Source organism: Medicago truncatula, chromosome 8 (assembly GCF_003473485.1).
Source record: "Medicago truncatula cultivar Jemalong A17 chromosome 8, MtrunA17r5.0-ANR, whole genome shotgun sequence".
NCBI lineage: Eukaryota > Viridiplantae > Streptophyta > Magnoliopsida > Fabales > Fabaceae > Medicago > Medicago truncatula.
Genome location: NC_053049.1, coordinates 43,664,028 through 43,682,224, shown reverse-complemented (window position 1 = coordinate 43,682,224; position 18,197 = coordinate 43,664,028). Strand labels below are relative to the sequence as shown.

Sequence of the window (18,197 nt, the reverse complement as noted above, 5' to 3'; positions counted from 1 at the left end):
GATCTTAACAAACTCTTCGACACACTTTAATGGTATGATTGTTCCTTCTAACTTTTTATCTTTATAATCAGTCCAATAAGATATTGTGTAAAAATAATGAAACGATAGAGAAAGCCCCTTGAATTATTGGATAGTAACTCTCAATCACATTAAACCTAACACATAATACGATCCAATCATTTTTTTAAACGGGGGAGATACAACTCGTTCAATTCATTTCAAGTGTTGAGCAATCTGAAAAATGGATCGAGAATAAGGTGCAAACCTTATTCCAAACCCTAATTGTCTAAAATGACTATTTTACCTTCCATTTATTGTCATAATTCTACAATTTAGCCCTCATCCTCTTATCTCAAATATCTTCTTTACCACTATAAATATGGAGTTTTGGTGGTGCACATCAATTCTTTTTGTCCTACCACTCTCATCTCACATCTCTATTCACAATCAAACATTATAAATCCATACGATATAAATTTATATGATGTTCAATCCGCTCTTGGAAAACGGTCAATAGAAGGTTTTTCCAACAAAATTTCCATTTTTATTTGTATTTTAAACGAATATTTTTATTCTACATTGTGTTAATATTCGTTGAATTTGACATTAATTAAATAATTTATATATATTCTATGACTTAGTTCCCTTGATACCTAAATTTAAGTGATCCATATTCACATTTTTTTCTGTCGACTAATATTATATTGTTTGATGTTTGTGCATGGAGGGCATTGTTAGATTGTTAGGCATATTTGCCGATGACTTTGGTGCTAAAATTAATTGTCTTGTCATCATAGAAAAAGATGATGATATTTGTTTGGAATAAAAATACAAGATAGGTTTGCAATGGCGGGAGCAGATTTCCACCTCTGAAAACTTTTTCCAGTTTTCTACTGTTTAAATCTAAACCATTAAATATATTATTTCTCTTCATTTTGATATTTAATGTCAAATTCAACAAATATCACATGTATTTATTATTTAATGGCTAGGATTCCACTGGACTCTCCGGTCACAAGAGAAGATCAATTGTCCTACTTTTGATCCTCCAGTGATATTTATCATTAAAAAATATGATAAAATTTGAGATGTTCATCCATTTATATATCTCTTTGTAAATTAGAATTGTCCATACGTGACACCTTTAGAAAACCTTAATTTCTCCTATCTTATTTTATCCAAAAATCTAAGACTCCCGTGTAAGTTACAAATCCTCATTAACTTGACTTCATGTTGCATAATGAATACTTTATACATCTCAATTTTATAAAAAATTGATCGGTTACATTTTTCAATCTTCCTCAACGTACGTGTACGTGATAATAGGTAAAACACTATATAAAGTATAGACAATTTTATTAGACTAACAGTGCAAGATTTTATTAGATAAATCTTTAAATTAAAAAAATGAATATTAAATAAATCATACATAATTAATTTTCTCTCGGAGTCATCAAATAAACATGAATTTGGACTAATGTATTTCATTTATAAACTATACATGCACGCACCACTAATATTTCTTTCAAATATGTGCCTCTCTTTTTTTGGTTACAATGTATACGTGCCTTAATTCTTCATGTATTAAACATAACTTTTGAACACCACCAAAAAAAATATATAATTTTTGAAGTTATGTATTTCAATCACAAAAAATAACATCAACTACATGCATGATTCATAATTATATATTTTAAAGATTACATGTTTTTCTCATTCTTCATGTATAAAATAAGCCTCTCTAAATCATGTATGTTATGTGATAATAAATATTATAAATGATAGTATTACGAAGATATTCTTACATTTAACCCTTATTACATTTGTGAATTATGTTTATATTTTTTTATCAAATTAATTAATTAATTTTTTATAAATAGTCACAAAAGATTTAGTAAACTTTTTTTTAGGGAACAAAAGATTTAATAATGTTATGTTATTTTATGAAAAAAAATATTATAAATTACATCATTTATACTACTTTAAAACTAGAACGGAAATATCAACAAAGTTAATTATTTATTTTTTCTCTCATTTGTTTTCATTTATTCTATTATATAATTTATTTTCTGTTACGCGAATGCAAAAAGTAAAAAGACACTTTTGTAAAAAATATATTTTTTGCTATGCTTTTGATTCTTTTCAACTTGTTATCAACCACGTTTGCCGACCCATGCTGCTGACACAACCGTTGCCGCCGCATCCGCGACAACAGTAGTTGCTTCAACTGCTGTCGTGTTGTGTTTAATGCAGCGGTTGCGGCAACGGTTGTTCTCGTCGCCGCAACCGTCGCAGCAATTGCAATTGCTATATTCGCATGTGATTTGAAAAGTCGATCTTCTCCGCATCAATAATCTTGCTTTACCACGTGCCAATCCAAAGCATCTTTGGGGAGAGACTTTTTGAAAGAATCTCTGGCAAAAATAGTTGACTTCTTAGAAGAATCTCCGGCTAAAAAAGTTGACTTCTTGGAATGTCGGTGCAGAGCAGGACCATGATTATCATCTATGTCGATGGGACCATGTATTCCTAATCCAAAGCAGGTCCATTACACAAACCACTGCCATACTCCACAAGATTCTTGGAACGAGCATCTTCGAGATTCGTGTATTTCCAATCCAAAGCAAGACCACTACACAACTCCAGAGCATTCTTGGAACGAGAATCTCCGTCAGAAATCGGTATAATTGTAACAGAGAGGCCAAACTCCTTAACTAGTTTATTGTACAAAAACAGATTTTCACTTAGTAACATGGGGACAAGAGAGGGTGTGAGTATAGTGCTACTGATAACATTATCATTTGTAGGAGAAAAAAGAGCACGTGCGTGCGTGTGTGTTGAAAAATATATTTAATATAGACATTATTTACTAATTGGTAGAGATCTTAAAATAATAATATAATATTGAAATGATACAAATATAAATTATTTTTGGCTTAATACATCCTTTTGTTCCTTAACTTATTTTCTGTTTTCACTTTGGTTCCCTAACTTTAAAGTGTCTCAATTTGGTCCCATAAATATTATGCCGTTTACCGTTTTGGTCATCTCCGTTAGTTTTTAACATCAAATGTTTAAGATGAACCATGTTTAAAGGTGGTCCACCATGGACCTTAGTAAAAAAATTAATTTTAACCCTTTGATTTTTTTTTTAAAAGAGGATTGTTGGATCATGTGGGATCTATTGTATTTTACCGTGAACCACAAACACCTAATTTTTTTTCATTTTTCTTCATCTTTTTCTCTCATCTTCATCAATCTTCCATTAACTCAGACAAAAATCCAGATTCAGTCATTTTTAAGTTCCTTATCTTAAATTAAAAAAAAAAAAAAAAGAATTTCTTCTAATTCTCTAATCATCATCCACGAAAACATCAGCAACAAATCAACCACAACAACAGCAACAACAATGAACCAACAACAATAGCAATTCAAATTCAACCCTTTTTTTCTTTCTTTCATCATCATCATCATTTTTTTTATTAACAATACCAAACAATAGAAATATGCATAAGTGGAAGACAAAATCTGGCGAAATCTAATATCATATTAATCAGAATGAAGATCTATACATCATCCAACATTAATCCTACCTAATCTCATAATAAGAACACGATAACATAACAAAATAACAATAAAACTGAATCTACTAAATCTAAAAAACCAAATACCACATAAAAACCCTAAAATTCTTGACTAACGGATCCAATTTCTCCCTTCTTTCCAGAAACCTTCTTAGGTAACAAAGTCTGGTGAATGTTAGGCAATCACCACCATTAGCAATAATCACATGTCCAACACGTTGAGAATAACGACCTGCTTTGAGGAAGCGAACGATGCGGCCAACGGGGAACTGGAGATCAGCTTTGCTTGATCTGGAAACGGACTTGGTGGTTTCGGGTTTGCCCCTTCCACTTTTCTTGGTTGTTGTAGTTGCATCTCAAGCCATTGAACCTTTCTTGGTTGAAATTGAATTTGCAGAGAAGATGAAAGAGTTTGAGTTGTCTTTCATCATCATCATGAATTAAAATTAAAACAGACAAAAGAAGAAGCAACAACAAATTTGTGTTATAGGTAGAAAGAGTACTCTTTCTGATAGCATATGTTCATTATCAAATCAACAACTGCAGCAACAGCGGATCGAGAGAGAGAGAGAGAGAGAGAGAGAGAGAGAGAGAGAGATATCTTTTTTACTTCATTTCATAATCATCATCATGAATAAAAAAAGAAAGATAGAGAAAAGAAGAAGGAAGGAGGAACAAATACAGAAATGATGATTCTCGGTAATCCATTTTTTTTAAGAGAAAGAAGAAGAAAAAGGTTTACAGTGTTATGGTTTTTTGAGTTTGATTTTGGAATGAAGAAGAAAAACGTACAACTCGGATTTGATTTTCTAGTGTTATTTTTTATAAAAAAAAAATTATTAGTTAAAAAAATTGAATTTGATTTTATAGTTTTTTGTAATGAAGATGGTGAAGGATTCAATCAATTGTTTTTTTCTAGGCTTGTTTGTTCAATTGTTTTTTATATGAATTTAACGTTAAAATGATGAACATTAAAAGGAGGAATAGGGAAGAAGAATAGGGAACCAAATTAGATATGGATGGTTGGTTTACTCTAATAGATTATGGACCTGCAATCAAACGGTCATAATCATTTTAAAAATATTAAACATCAAAAAATTAACTGTGAGGACCAAAATAGATAATGGCAGAAAACATAAGGGACTTGTTTGAGACACTTTATAGTTAAGCGACCAGAGTGAAAACAGAAAATAAGTTAAGGGACCAAATGATGTATTAAGCCATTATTTTTTTACTTTTACAAACTTTGATTATACACCACTTGTTTTAATATATTTAGAACAACCGACATCAAATTAGATTGATAAGAATCTGAAGGTAAAAAGAATTTAAGGTTCAAATAACCAATAAAATAGCTGGCAACACATCCTTATACACCCCCAACTGGCATGGCAATTTTGATATTTCAACACTTAATTGAGGGCAGTTTTGTCAAAGCTCGTATAAACCTTGTAAAAAAAATGAAAACAATCAAACAAAATAACAGTTTTCTCTTCCTCCCTCCACCGTCACCGTCTCACTCTCCTCCGCCGTCACCGTCCGCCGCTCCTTCATCCATCTCTCTGCCGTGTTCAACACCACTCTTCTGCCTCCAACCACTTTCTCATCCAGCCCCTCTGACCATCCCCACGGTCATCGCTGCCATTCTCACCTCAAACCTCTGTCTTCTCTGCAACACGCCGGCGACGTCATATTTCCCATCTCAGATCCGCGCCTCCCACCCTACCGCCGTAGCAAAAACTCATGTTGTCGGCGACCTCACGTCGTCGCAGACAAGGACATGAGTTATATTTGAACCCCCACCGCCGTCGTCTAAAAAGAGCGGCGTGAGAAAGACAAAAACGGCGGAGAGAGAAAGAGAGAAGGAGCGAGAGAGAGAGAGAGAGAGGGAAGAGTTGTGTTGAGGACGACGGAGACAAGGATGAAGGAGCGGCGGATGGTGACAGCGGAGGAGAGTGGGACGGTGAGGTGAATGGAGAGGTAGAGAAAACTGTTCCAGAGCCTTCTTCTTTCTTCAAGATCCGATTATTTTTCCTTTTCTCTTGTTTTATTACTTTTTATTATTTTTTAATAGGTTTTCCATGTCACTTTAGTATCTTATTTTAATATTTCTTTTTCTAAATTAAGAGTGGTAGGAGGGATGTATGCTTAAAAGTGTGTCGATGTATCTTTTCCCAAAGGATATTGAGCTACATTTCAAAGTGTGCTACCTTGAATGTGTTTGGATATGAATGTTGCGTTATCTTTAACCTAAATCAAAAGAAAAATGATATTTCAACGTTAATTTTGTGACAACTTTTATGACAACTCTCTCTCTCTCATACTGACATTATTTCTTACTCCATCCGTCCTTTAATGTAGGCACCTATTGCCTTTTTCATATTTCTTAAGAAATGTTGTCCGTGTAATTAATGTGTCTGTTTTGTGCGTTAATATTATTACCAAATTGTCTTTTGTTTGTATGTGTATTAAATTTGACTTTTCATATCTCAAGACAAGTTAGTAGCATTAAGTAGGAGATGTTTAGGAAAAAAATAAATAAATGCATCTAGTAATTTGAAAAAGGGTTTACATTTAGGGACAAAAATAAAGTCAAATGGGAACTTAGATATAGGGACGGATGGAATACTTTATCTCTCTATTGCTTTGTTTTCCGTGCAAATACTTATTTTTTCTTTGTAAATTATGATTGTCAACCAAATTAATTGTTCAAATAACACTCCTCAAATCAAAATGTTCAAGTTAGGGGCATTGGCAGCGTTCATATTTATATTTAGCTTTTGTTTGACAATACAAATTGTCAAACTTATAACATAATTTATAGTTTATAAACTCATGATCAAAGGTATAACTTTTTACTAGCTTATAGTGTTTTCTTGCTAAGTTAATGGATGATAAACCTTGTTAGCAGTGTGCTATGACCAAACCTCTAAGTTTTTATTTATTTATTTAGGGGAAACCTCCAAGTGTTTAGTATTTTGGGTAAAACAATGGATAATCTAGGGTTTGCTCCAAATCCTCTATATATAGAGAGATGTGAAGTACTGGTTAGTATCCTCGTTGTGATCATTATCACGACCTTCGTATAAATGTTGCCAAGTTGTCCTTATAATGTTATCGTGTTGCTTGTATCCTTGACCGAGTAAATGTTCGTGTATATTCCTTGATACGAGTGCATCATTGTCTGGGTTATAAGTCACATTATTCAATTATAGGTGTATGGGTTTAATGTGCTAAGGAGCAAGTACATGCTTCAACGTAATATGAAATTCCAGTCCAGCTAGATCAGATGCGAGGTGAGTAACAACATGCCAGTGCGACTATAACATAAACATAAAACATCAAATAGTCAAAGTATGACTTATATTATATATAATAATAGAAAATAGACAACCAAAATCTATATCCCTCCAAATATCCATATCTATACCTTACTACAAATATAAAATAATATAATATTCACAAAATGTTATAAGTGTATTCTTTAGTTTGTTTCTTTGTGAAGATGCACATTGCCGACTGGTCGTCGACATTGGACCGCTTTTACGTTTTTGAGATGCACACCAATTGCTGACGTTATATAATCAATTTCGTAATTGTAATATGCTTAAGTGATTTAATTTTAGGTCATACGACTCATCAAGAATATGAAATACTCCGTAGAGAAAATTGGAAGGCTCCAAAAACTTCAATTCTTAAAACTCGTTGTAATTAAGATCTTTGGTAGACTTTGTTGGTGCCCACTTAGTTTATAGAGTATTTCACAAACATTAATTTTTTGGACTACAAGTTTAGTCAATTCGACCACATTAACTGAATAAGCTCCAAAAACATTATTTATGAACTAATTATTTTAATATATATATAGCATTGACATTAACACGTTGACACCGTTAATAACTTTTAAAAACGACATAATTGTAATTACATGTGTTGCCGTCATGTCGTTGTCGTACACTGATACATGTCGAACACCGAACACGTCTTAGATTAAAAGTATCAGTGATACATAGTATCTAGCTCACCTTTTGAGATCAAGTGATTGTTATGAAATTTGAGTTAAGATCGAATAAATCAATTTATAGATACTCAATTGTTATAATCTAGTGGTTTAGTATTGAGAATATTTTACATATAATCCTCCCTTTCATGTGCGTGTTCATCTTTTTTCAGTATGTGATGGTCACTAATCAATAATATCAAGCAATTTGCACCAATGACAAATTGTTAAAAGAATTGAATTTAACTCATGGATGAAACATTTTATACCAAATTTTACTTACCTCCAGACTAAACTCTAAATTATAAAAACCTTTTCTTTAAAAATCGGAGCGTAACGGAAGGAATTGAGGTGAGAGAGAAAAATAATATAAAAGATAGAAATAGTATAAATGTAAGGTCTTGATGTAAATTTTGTGTCAAAAGAATATACCACTATGACCATAATACAACTTGCTCTTGTTTGTTATCAATACTTTGGGGAAACAAGGTTAGTGGCACTGGCACATGATCCCCTGCACTAGACAGCTTTCTAGTTAGTTCTGCCATTCATTTTTTCAAGTTCACCATATCTCAACTTACTATGATTATATCATACCCCACTTGTAAACAATTTGAGCAAGTTGTCTTCACTCACGCACACACATCCAAACCTCTTCATTAACAACCATATATTAGTAATCAAATAAAAAATGTATAGTAATATAAACCAACGGCACAAAACCTTAAACTGAAAACCGCTATAAATGTGTAGCACCTCACTTGCCTATAAAAGCATAGAGACGTTGCTTTTAGCAACATTGAGCAATATTCTACAACACCAAAAATGATGTCTTTGCTTCCAAGTAATGGCAATGATGCTGAAAGCTTCAACAAATTTTTTGAGTGTTGGATGGTTGAGCAAAACAAATATCTGAATGAGCTTGTAGCAGCTAAATCAGCTCAACCTCAGCTCACAAATGACAGAATGCATACACTGATTGATAAGGTTGTTGAGCATTATGAGTGTTACTATAAAACAAAGTCAAGTTTTGCAAAGAAAGATGTTTTGTCCATGTTTTCACCACCATGGTTAAGTACTTTAGAAGAAGCTTTTCTTTGGATTGGTGGTTGGAGACCAAGTATGGCATTTCATTTACTATATTCAAAATGCAGTATGCAATTTCAAGCAAGGTTGAATGACCTTATTCAAGGACAAAAGACATGCGATTTAGGAGATCTCACCGCATCTCAGCTCGCCGAGTTCGATGATTTGCAAAAGAAGACTATTAGAGAAGAGAGGGAAATCACTGATATGCTAGCCGAGCATCAGGAAACAGTTGCCGATGCTCCGATGGTGGAGTTGTCTCATGTGGTTTCTGAGATGATTAGAGGAGGAGAGAATGAGAAGAAGGAATTGGAAGAGAGAATTGAATCAGTTCTTGAACCTAAGGTGGAAGGTTTGGAAAAGATTCTTTATAGAGCTGATGATTTAAGGCTGAGAGCTTTGCAGGGCATTGTCAATATTCTGACTCCAAAACAAGCTATTCACTTCTTGATTGCAGCTGCTGAGCTGCACTTGAGGCTACATGAATGGGGCAAGAAGAAGGATGATGCCAAAAAGGGTAATCAAGGTATTAGGGAGGGAGAAATCCATAATTCATGACATAAGCTATTAATTGCATTGAATTCTTCAATCAAAGGGAGTTTGGGTGAGGGTACCTTATCTAGCACTACCTAGGATTTTATGTTTATGTAAATTTTCATTAAGATGAAGAAAAATAAGGAAACATATATTCTTCATTTTGATGTAGCATTTGTTTTCTTTTATTTCAACTGCAAAACTAAAACATGTTGCTTTTATTTTTACATTAATTTTTTTTAATAAACAAAATTAAGTTAATGTAAATCAAATTAGAAAGAGGTTCATCTGAAACAAATTAACCACAGCTCCCAAATTATGTTTCAACTTTGGTTCAATTTCATATCAAACCATAAAAAGCCTGTTTGATTAGTCCAATCTTCGACATTTTTTTACAATGGCTGTCTTTTTTTATTCATACAATTGATAAAAAAAATGCCATTTGAATTTGCAAGCAAATGTCTTCTATAACAAGGATGCTCAAGTCAATTAATGTGTGTGTGTACATACTGTCTACATGATTGTGTCAGGGCATTTGTTGTCTATGTTATATGAAATGACATGGGCAATACGTAACATGAAGTATCAAATTTTGACTTTGCTTTGTCCAAAACGGCAACAAGCAACTACTAAGAAACCGTAAACAGGATCTGTTAAATTAATTCTAAAAACAGAGTTGGCATAACATGCATGCAGGTCAGACTCATACCATTCTTCCGATTAAAGTATAAATAAAACTGCTTTATCTATAAAAAATTAAAACACCGCTTTATAAAATCCTAATTTGAATATGAGACTATAAGATTTTTTTTAATGGTTGACTTGTATGGCAACGTAAACAAGAAGATTCCATTATGACTTGTTTTGTAACATCCTAGAAGTTCCTCACATATATCAGTCAAATAAAATGTATCCATACTCTTGAAATTTTATGTTAATTTGCATGATGATTGTAGTTAGGCTTGACACAATTAGGGCTTGTATCCTTTCCCTTCAAACCTTATGAGGTTAATTCAGCAAATTCTCTTCACTCAAAAATAGTTTTGTACAACCCCTTTGAAAGCTCTCATTGCTGCAACCATCTTGTCAGTGTTCCCAAAATATGTATCTATAGAATAATCACTATTAATAGATATAAAATAATCCAAAACAGTTTTTACATTGCCATGTATACTTGAGAAATCTTCTTCGCTGAGAAGGCAAGAATTTGTGAATATATTGGTGTAAAACTGTAAATATATGTTAACCCTTCAATTTCCATCAGACCATCTCAAGCCGCGGTGTGTGTATATTCATGGTTGGCCGAATAGAAAGAGATTGAAGTATTAAAGCTCTCATTAGGTGTGGGGGAACACTTCCCGTGTTCTTTCACTCCAAATGCGGGCTAACTCTCAAGTCCCAGGTTTTCTTTCCACTAATGCTACCTCTGCCTCTATGGCTTTGATGGAAGCAGGTGAGAGGCCATGGTATTGGCACTGGCTATATGCAACCATATCGGGCTCCAAACGAAAGTGGAGAGACAAAAAGGGTTTAGGCATTGAATCTAGAAGCTTGGAGGCTCCTGGTTCCAAGGGTTTGGTCGCCTTGTAACAAGCTTGACACATAGCAGCTCTTGCATATAAAGGATATATGCAGAGACAGAAGAAAATCAAAGAAAAGAAATTTGGCCTTTCCTTTTGCAACAGTCGACTTGAACAGGTTTTTTTTGTTTAAATCTCCGGTGGTAACCTTTTGACAAACCAATAACCATTTTTTGTTCCATTTAACAGTTGAGCAATGCCCACACCATCACAGAGCTGCAATCATGACAGATTTTGTTTCAATTTCAAGAAACAAGCAAAAACGTATTCAACATCATCTAAGGGCCTGGAATTAAAATTCAAGAGTTCTCTTCAAGCACTCATATCTCTTTGCATCTGATTGAGGCCCAGTAGCAATATACTCTGATGTATCTATTGGTTTCCAATGGTAGCGTAGAGCTGCACCATTTCAAGAATTTAAAAAGCCAATTAAGATCGATTCAAAAATAAAAGGCCAATCATCAACCCTCATCCCAGGTCATAACCTAACTTAACCCTGTCTACTGCAAATTTCTTTAGCCAAATTAAGATTTCTTGACTTGAACTTCCAAGTTCCACTATCACTAAGACGCTAAGCATTTGCCTCAAATACCAATAATTCAAACACAAGTAGGGTCATTCCAAGTGATTTCAAAGAGCTTAATAAATGAAGCATGGACACAAGAGTAAAGACACCACATTGACACGTAAACCCGAGTAATAATTTAGGAAATATAGTAATTGAATGTAAATTTAAATAGGCTAGGAGGTAGGACAGGCATCAAAAGGAACCTTCGACATCCCAAATAGGTTGGCACTTGGCACCCCGAAGAGACCCCTATCATATTCCGCCTTAGAAAAAAATATTAAAAAAGAGGGAAAACATATACAAGAAGGGGGAACCAAACCAAAACCCTCAAAAGCAAATAAACAAAAGTGGAATACAAACAATTATAGCTATCCCAATGAGATTCTGGTGCTATGCTTATGAACTCTTTTTCACTTTTATTCAATGTAGTAGTCACAAAGTTTGATTAAAATGTAACCAAATTTTAACCTTCAAAACTTGAAGTTAGTGGAACCAAATATGTTTTGCCTATGCAAAAAGCACCTGGTTGATGCCCTTGTAGCCACCAATTGCAAAGGGTCTCCATGGCAAGGGGTCTGCAACCCTACCAATTCATAGATCAGTAACAAGAAAACAAATAAAAAAATTAGCAGTTCTGCCCAAGATACTACACTTTTCATATTTAAAATAACCAGTTGCCAAATTCAAATCTTTTTGGCATATTAAACCCAAATCTTCTATGATTGTGTAGCCATAGAAGAGACACAGTACACATCCAGTCAGCCGTAATGTAATGGCCATAATATTTTGGATTTTTAAAATTTTGAAATGGATCCCGTAGTTTTGTTAGGTTGTCCGAAACACATGACTGACACACAACAATATCTCAGTTATAATTGATTTGTAATTTGTAGTTGGTGTTCAAAAAGAGAATTGTGAGACTAAAATTTGATGTATCAATAAACGGCATCAAGGCACGGTTTTTTAATATCAATGTATTATAAGTAGAGAAGCAGAGAAAGTTAAGAAAAGTGACGAAAAATTGAAAGAGAGTTGAACAATAGCCTTTGTATGAGCCAAAACAAAAAACCAAAACAAGGAAATTTACAAAGATAGGTAAACTACCTCAGTAGACAGCAAAAATTTGAAGGGCAATTTGCACAGTAAAATACCAAAAAGACAGCAAAGCATTGTTACTTTCAAACTCATAAAGTCAATTGACGTATTCCTTTTAACAAACTGAGCTATCTCTGTCCAGAGCCATGAACAAGGGTTCTTTCACCAAATTTCTGCCTGCTTGGAAAAGTGCCTAATTTAATAGCAAAATGAATGAAATAAGTATTAAGCTATCAAATAAAAAAAATAAGGAAACTTAACAAGTTTAAACGACAGAAAAATATTAGATTAGTCATCCAAACCTAAAGATAGTGTTGAGGATAGATGTTTAGAGAGTCAACCAAATTAAAAGCTTTGTTGAACGATAAACATAAAATATGTAAAAGACTTTGAGTAATTATTGACAAGAGTCTTGTGATAAGAATCACACCAATTCAATGATGTGCGAATCTGATCAATTGCACCATAATCGACTATCCATACTTGACTACCTCTATTTTGATCTACAAGTAAATACATGATTTATACCTTCAATTTGCTTTAAAGAACCAGTCCTTCTAACACTAGCTTGATTGATCTGATGTGTGCCCTGCAAATCAACATCGAATTGGTGCAAATCCGTTTTCTGCAGCAGGTATATCATGATCCTGCATTCATTACTAGTGAGGCACGTTCAGCTCTTTCTTCTTTTCCCTTCCCTGCAACTGGTATCTCTTTTTCAGAATGATTGCCACTATCCATTTTCTTACCACAATCTTCGCAGCTAAAATATTTTCCCTTTGGCTTAGATCGAAGAGTGAAATCGTGCTTCTTAAAACAAGTTTCCATAGTATGACCACAGTAAAATTCAAACAAAATTCTAAGAATCATTAACCAAACTTAGTATGAAAAATCATGTTCTTAATGTTGACAGAAGTTGTTTCAGGACTCATAGAACTTTCATGTTTAAGCTTACAAATGAAACCCTTACATCTCTTAAACATGTAGCTTTCTCAATATTCAAGTATAAATCTAAGTTATTTTACTCTCCCATGAAAGGCCAATTATCAATCAAAAAATACTCCAAATAAAAAACATCATTCATTTTTGTCATTCTGTCAACTCAACTAGCAATTGTAGGAATGAACCACCAAATAGATAAAATTAATTTCATTTCCACAACAACTCCAACAGAAGGAGTTGACAAAAGGATGAACATGACTTGCATAATAATAATTTAGTGAAACTATAAACAAACCTATAAAACTATATGCAGTTTCGTCATCATCTAAGGTATATGTCTCCTCCATGCATTCATCTATAACCTGTGAAGCATGGACACAAATACTGACACCAACCACGGCCACCAACACATAATAATTTGAAACAATGACATAATTCAGTCCCAGTAATAACATTCTATGGGTTGAACAAAATAATGCGGCAAATAAAAGGGAAAAAAACTCAAAGTTGGATAAATAATATCTAACTCAATACATCATGTGTTTGCACGTGAAACCAAAATGAGAATAAAATAAAACTCCAACTATATCATCATCATTAATTCATAATTATCCATAGCCTAAAAAGAAAATGTAAATAGTTCCAATCCTACTACCAGTACCACCATTCTGTGTCTGCTGGTATGCGCTACATTCCAAGGTGATGTCTGCAGAGGAAGTGGAGGGGTGGGTAAAAAGCGCTTGGACGTGAGTGTCTCCGCATAGGCCAGTGACGTGGAGGGAAGTGAGGTTAAGAAATCTTTGGAAGAAGCGAGGAAGAATAGTTCGTTCTATTGAACAAACTAGATTGGAGTGAGATTTTTGAAACTGATAATGACAAACTAGATTCCCATAATGTAGTGAGAACTCGTTGCATTTGCCATATGTTACTTTTGTTCAATATCTCACTACATTGGAGTTCTTTAAAATTGTCTAATGATCATTTACCATCTAAATAAGATTTTACAATATATAATCGCAACAATTAATATATTGATTTAAGTGGTAAGGGATTTAGGTTCCTTAAGCAATAATTAGGATTTGATCCTTGACTTCAATGAAAATTCGGATAAAAGGGAAGATTTCACCTAGTGTTCCTTATAGATTCTCTAACGAGGATTAATTATGACTAAATGATGGTGCAGACTCCATACATACTAGCGTCAAAACAAACACTAATATGCTCATCTTTCCATTTTCTATTGCACTTAATAATATATTTATTTTAGAGTTAAGACCCGTTTTAATCTATGAGAAAAATCGTAACTAGTACTTGAGAAAAATAAATGCAAATTTTAGTCTTAGAGAGAGAGCTTGGGCAACTTAAGTGATTTGGGTTAAGGTATAAGGGGTTAGAGGTTCTGGGTTCTAACTCACACAAAGGAGAGAATATTGATCTTACAATTAACCACTAACATTTGTCATTAAAAAGAAGTCTGGAAAATAAATCGGGATAACTTGGTTCATACCTTTCTTTTTTTTTGGTTTGGTTGATGGAGGAAAGATAAAGGATAGAAAATTAAGTGAAAAGAAGAGATTTTTATTTTATAAGGAAGAAAAAAACATGTTCTTTTACAAAAGAAAGATATCATTATTGTTTAGTAGTGTGGTGTTCGAAAAAAATTAAAGGAAACAAATATATATAATAAAATTCTTGACAAAAATTAATTAAATAAATAATAAAATTAAATATGAATTACAATACAATTAACGAAAATTATAAAAATCTACACTTCTATACTAATATATAAAGAAAACAATTTTTACCATCTCTTTTGAGCTAGATTTTTCTTTTCAAAAAAGTCCTTAATTTTAAATACAAATAACACATGTAATAAATAGATAAGAATAAATTTAAATATTAAAATAAAAGTGTAACAAACACAAATATCCATTTTTCCCCTTATCTATAATAAATGGACATTTTCAATATTTAAATATTGAAAATTAATGGTATTTTTGGAAAGGAAAAATCCAGCCCAAAAGTGCAAAAAGGGGTAGTTTTCTTTATATATATAGTATAAAGAGATGTTAACCAGTGCCCCCAGGGCGTTAGTTAAGCACCAAATGAGGTAAATTTTTATTAAAAAGTAATGTAATTATTACTTGATAAAGGGTGACAGTTTATATTTTCAAGACAGAAATTCTAATTATAGATTCTTTAACCCATGCCCGGGGGCACCGGTTAACAAGACCCGTAATATAAATATAGATTATATGTAAGTTTTTTAGTTTTTAAGTGACTGAGTCACCAGTTTGATCCGATTGAATTTGGTTAAGTAAATATAAAAATTTAATTTTAAGACCGGGTCATCTAAGATAGTTATTCGGTTTAATTTGATTCAATCATGCGGTTCACCCAATGACTTAGTGGTTCGACCATTGACTCAGTGACTCAATACCCATGTCGAATCGATGACCAACCGAGTTTTTTTTTTTGAGCAATAACCTTATAACATTTCATTAAAAATCAAGTCATGGATACATGTCGGTACATCATCAAAAATACGGAAGCTAGTCAAGGAAGTGGATGCCTTTGCTAATTCGTGGGCAACCACATTCGCTTGCCTCCTAATAAACTCAACATGAGAGTTTTCTAAATTGGAATGGCAATAATGAATATTACTATCCATAATGTTTCCAAACTCAGTGATAGCTCTATTGCTTCGGTTAAAATAATTTGCTACACGTTTCGAATCAACCTCAAAATCAACATTTTGAAGTCTTAGCTCATGAACCCATCGAATAGCATAAAACAGTCCCAAAGCTTCACCAACATCTACTGAGCAAACCGGGGAAAACCACATTGTTTTTGCGCGTATGAATCGCCCCTCTTCGTTACGGATACACATACCTATACCCAACTTGTTCTCGGCCATTGAGAAGGAAGCGTCGACAATGCACTTGAGCCTTCCACGCCGCGGTTTCTGCCATTTATGTATCCTGTTGCTGCTATCCGAAGCTGCACTGCCATGCTGTCTCGTGACAGCAGCTGCCTCTTCCACAGGAATTGTTCTCGGCAGCTGCTTTATATTAGCATGTCTCCACCCTTCAAGCAAGTGTGTAGCTCTTTCAAACACATTCCTGTTACTTTCTGTCACTTGCTGCCACAAGGTAAGATTTCTCCTTTTCCATATGCTCCACAAGGTCGTGGCAAACAGTTCTGCTTGTGTTGTTGTTGCATGTTCCAAAATATGAAAAATGATTTCCGGCGCGTCATTGAACCTGTTTAGTAACGGCTCAATTAAGTGCCACAATCCTGCTGTACGCCACACACCTACTGCTGTACAGCAGTGGAAAAAAATGTGATAACTGTCCTCATGCGGATCATTGCACAACACGCACGTAGACGGACAAGTAACCCCTCTCCGATTCAGTCTGACGCGAGTAGGCAAACATTCTCTACAAACACGCCACACCATGCTCTTGACTTTTGGAGGAACTTTTAATTTCCAGATTCCAACCCAAAATCCATTTTTCCGTAAATGCGAGTTATCCACAATTTCCTCCACGCACAAGCGATACGCACGTTTTACCGAATAATGTCCATTCTTTTCCGGATTCCACACTAATTTATCCTCAGTTACTTGCGGGAACAGCGGTATATTTAATATCATTTGTGATGTTTCTTTTGTAAAAATATGCCGCACTACCTCTTCATTCCAAGACTTTGAATTCTGCTCCATTAAATTGCCAACCGTATATCCTCTTAAAGACATAGCTGCTTGACTTACAGGAAGTATACTAGAGCCCAGTGGCGGAGCCAGGAATTTTATAGAGCCTGACCGAAGAATTTATTGCAAATTCACATGTGACAAAATTGGGCAAAATTGGGCGCTGCATATGTTTAGCTCAAGGAATGGAAAATTTGACAGACTTTTCTAAAGAAAAGTTATCTGATTGAGGGCATAAAATACTCAAACTGCTGAGAAGCAAAGGCAACACACTCAATAGCAAGAGGCAAACTAATAATCAACCGAAGTATGTATGATTTTCTGGAACAAAACAACACTTAGACATAAATAAGTAGTAGTATATAATGATAATGGTTGATTAAAAGTCAAGATAACAAGACTAATCAATATCAACCAAAAGAAGTTCATACAAGAAATGACAAGAACATAAAAGAAGCCACAATCAACTTATCAAGCACGTGCCAAATCTAACAAATCAACCATTCAAGTCATATATATTGATCCAGCTGCACCCATAAGATAAAAAGAACAAGCAAAAACAAAAGGCTAATTGATGCTATATCCAGCTTTATGTATGCAGATCACGTCATTGCTACTATCATTGTTATTGTGACTGGTACAAATACATCAACAATGAGAAAAACATAAAACAAAATGTGGCCATTTTCATATCAGTTACTGTCATTTCTTATAATAGAAATTGGAAAATACAACTACTAACCTCAACATCACCGCCATTTGCTCTATGACGGATATATCACGTGACTCATCAATAAGCACGGAGAATTGTCTATCATTAAATTCACCTCTCATGTTTGAAGCTCCATCATATCCTTGCCCTTATATCCTCTTTACACTACGTCATTCACCATCCACAAAACAAAACAAAAAGTTGAAATGAAGTTCAGTTCATCTGCCTAAGTTATAAACATCACAAATCACAATTCTAATTCTCATTATTTCATATAATTTTCTACTGCTCACACAAAATGCACAATTCTAAATTAGGGTTTGGAAAATCAAAATTGGGAATAATCAACAATCTAAATTGTAGTTTTGAATTTGAATAATCAAC

At 33.7% G+C, this 18,197-nt stretch overlaps 1 protein-coding gene, 1 long non-coding RNA gene and 2 pseudogenes across 3 annotated transcripts; 1 reads left to right on the top strand and 3 right to left on the bottom strand.

Annotated features, from left to right (window-relative positions):
- Positions 1-3,529: 3,529 nt before the first annotated feature.
- Positions 3,530-4,154, bottom strand: LOC25501955 (histone H2AX-like; annotated as a pseudogene).
- Positions 4,155-7,968: 3,814 nt separating this feature from the next.
- LOC11429129 (protein DOG1-like 4) lies at positions 7,969-9,398 on the top strand. Its single transcript, XM_003630307.4, has one exon. The coding sequence runs from the start codon at positions 8,410-8,412 to the stop codon at positions 9,226-9,228; it is 819 nt and encodes a 272-aa protein (XP_003630355.1). The 5' UTR covers positions 7,969-8,409; the 3' UTR covers positions 9,229-9,398.
- A 577-nt stretch (positions 9,399-9,975) lies between these two features.
- LOC11442427 (O-fucosyltransferase 13-like) lies at positions 9,976-11,363 on the bottom strand (annotated as a pseudogene).
- A 100-nt stretch (positions 11,364-11,463) lies between these two features.
- LOC112417278 (uncharacterized) lies at positions 11,464-15,066 on the bottom strand. Of its 2 annotated transcripts, none has more exons than XR_003007892.2 (3): positions 12,976-15,066; positions 12,457-12,640; positions 11,464-11,935 (listed from the first exon to the last, which is right to left on the bottom strand). It is a non-coding gene; the product is annotated as an uncharacterized lncRNA (long non-coding RNA). The 2 variants fall into 2 exon arrangements; XR_003007891.2 differs by having other exon boundaries at positions 11,464-11,927; positions 12,976-15,064.
- Between the last annotated feature and the right edge of the window lie 3,131 nt (positions 15,067-18,197).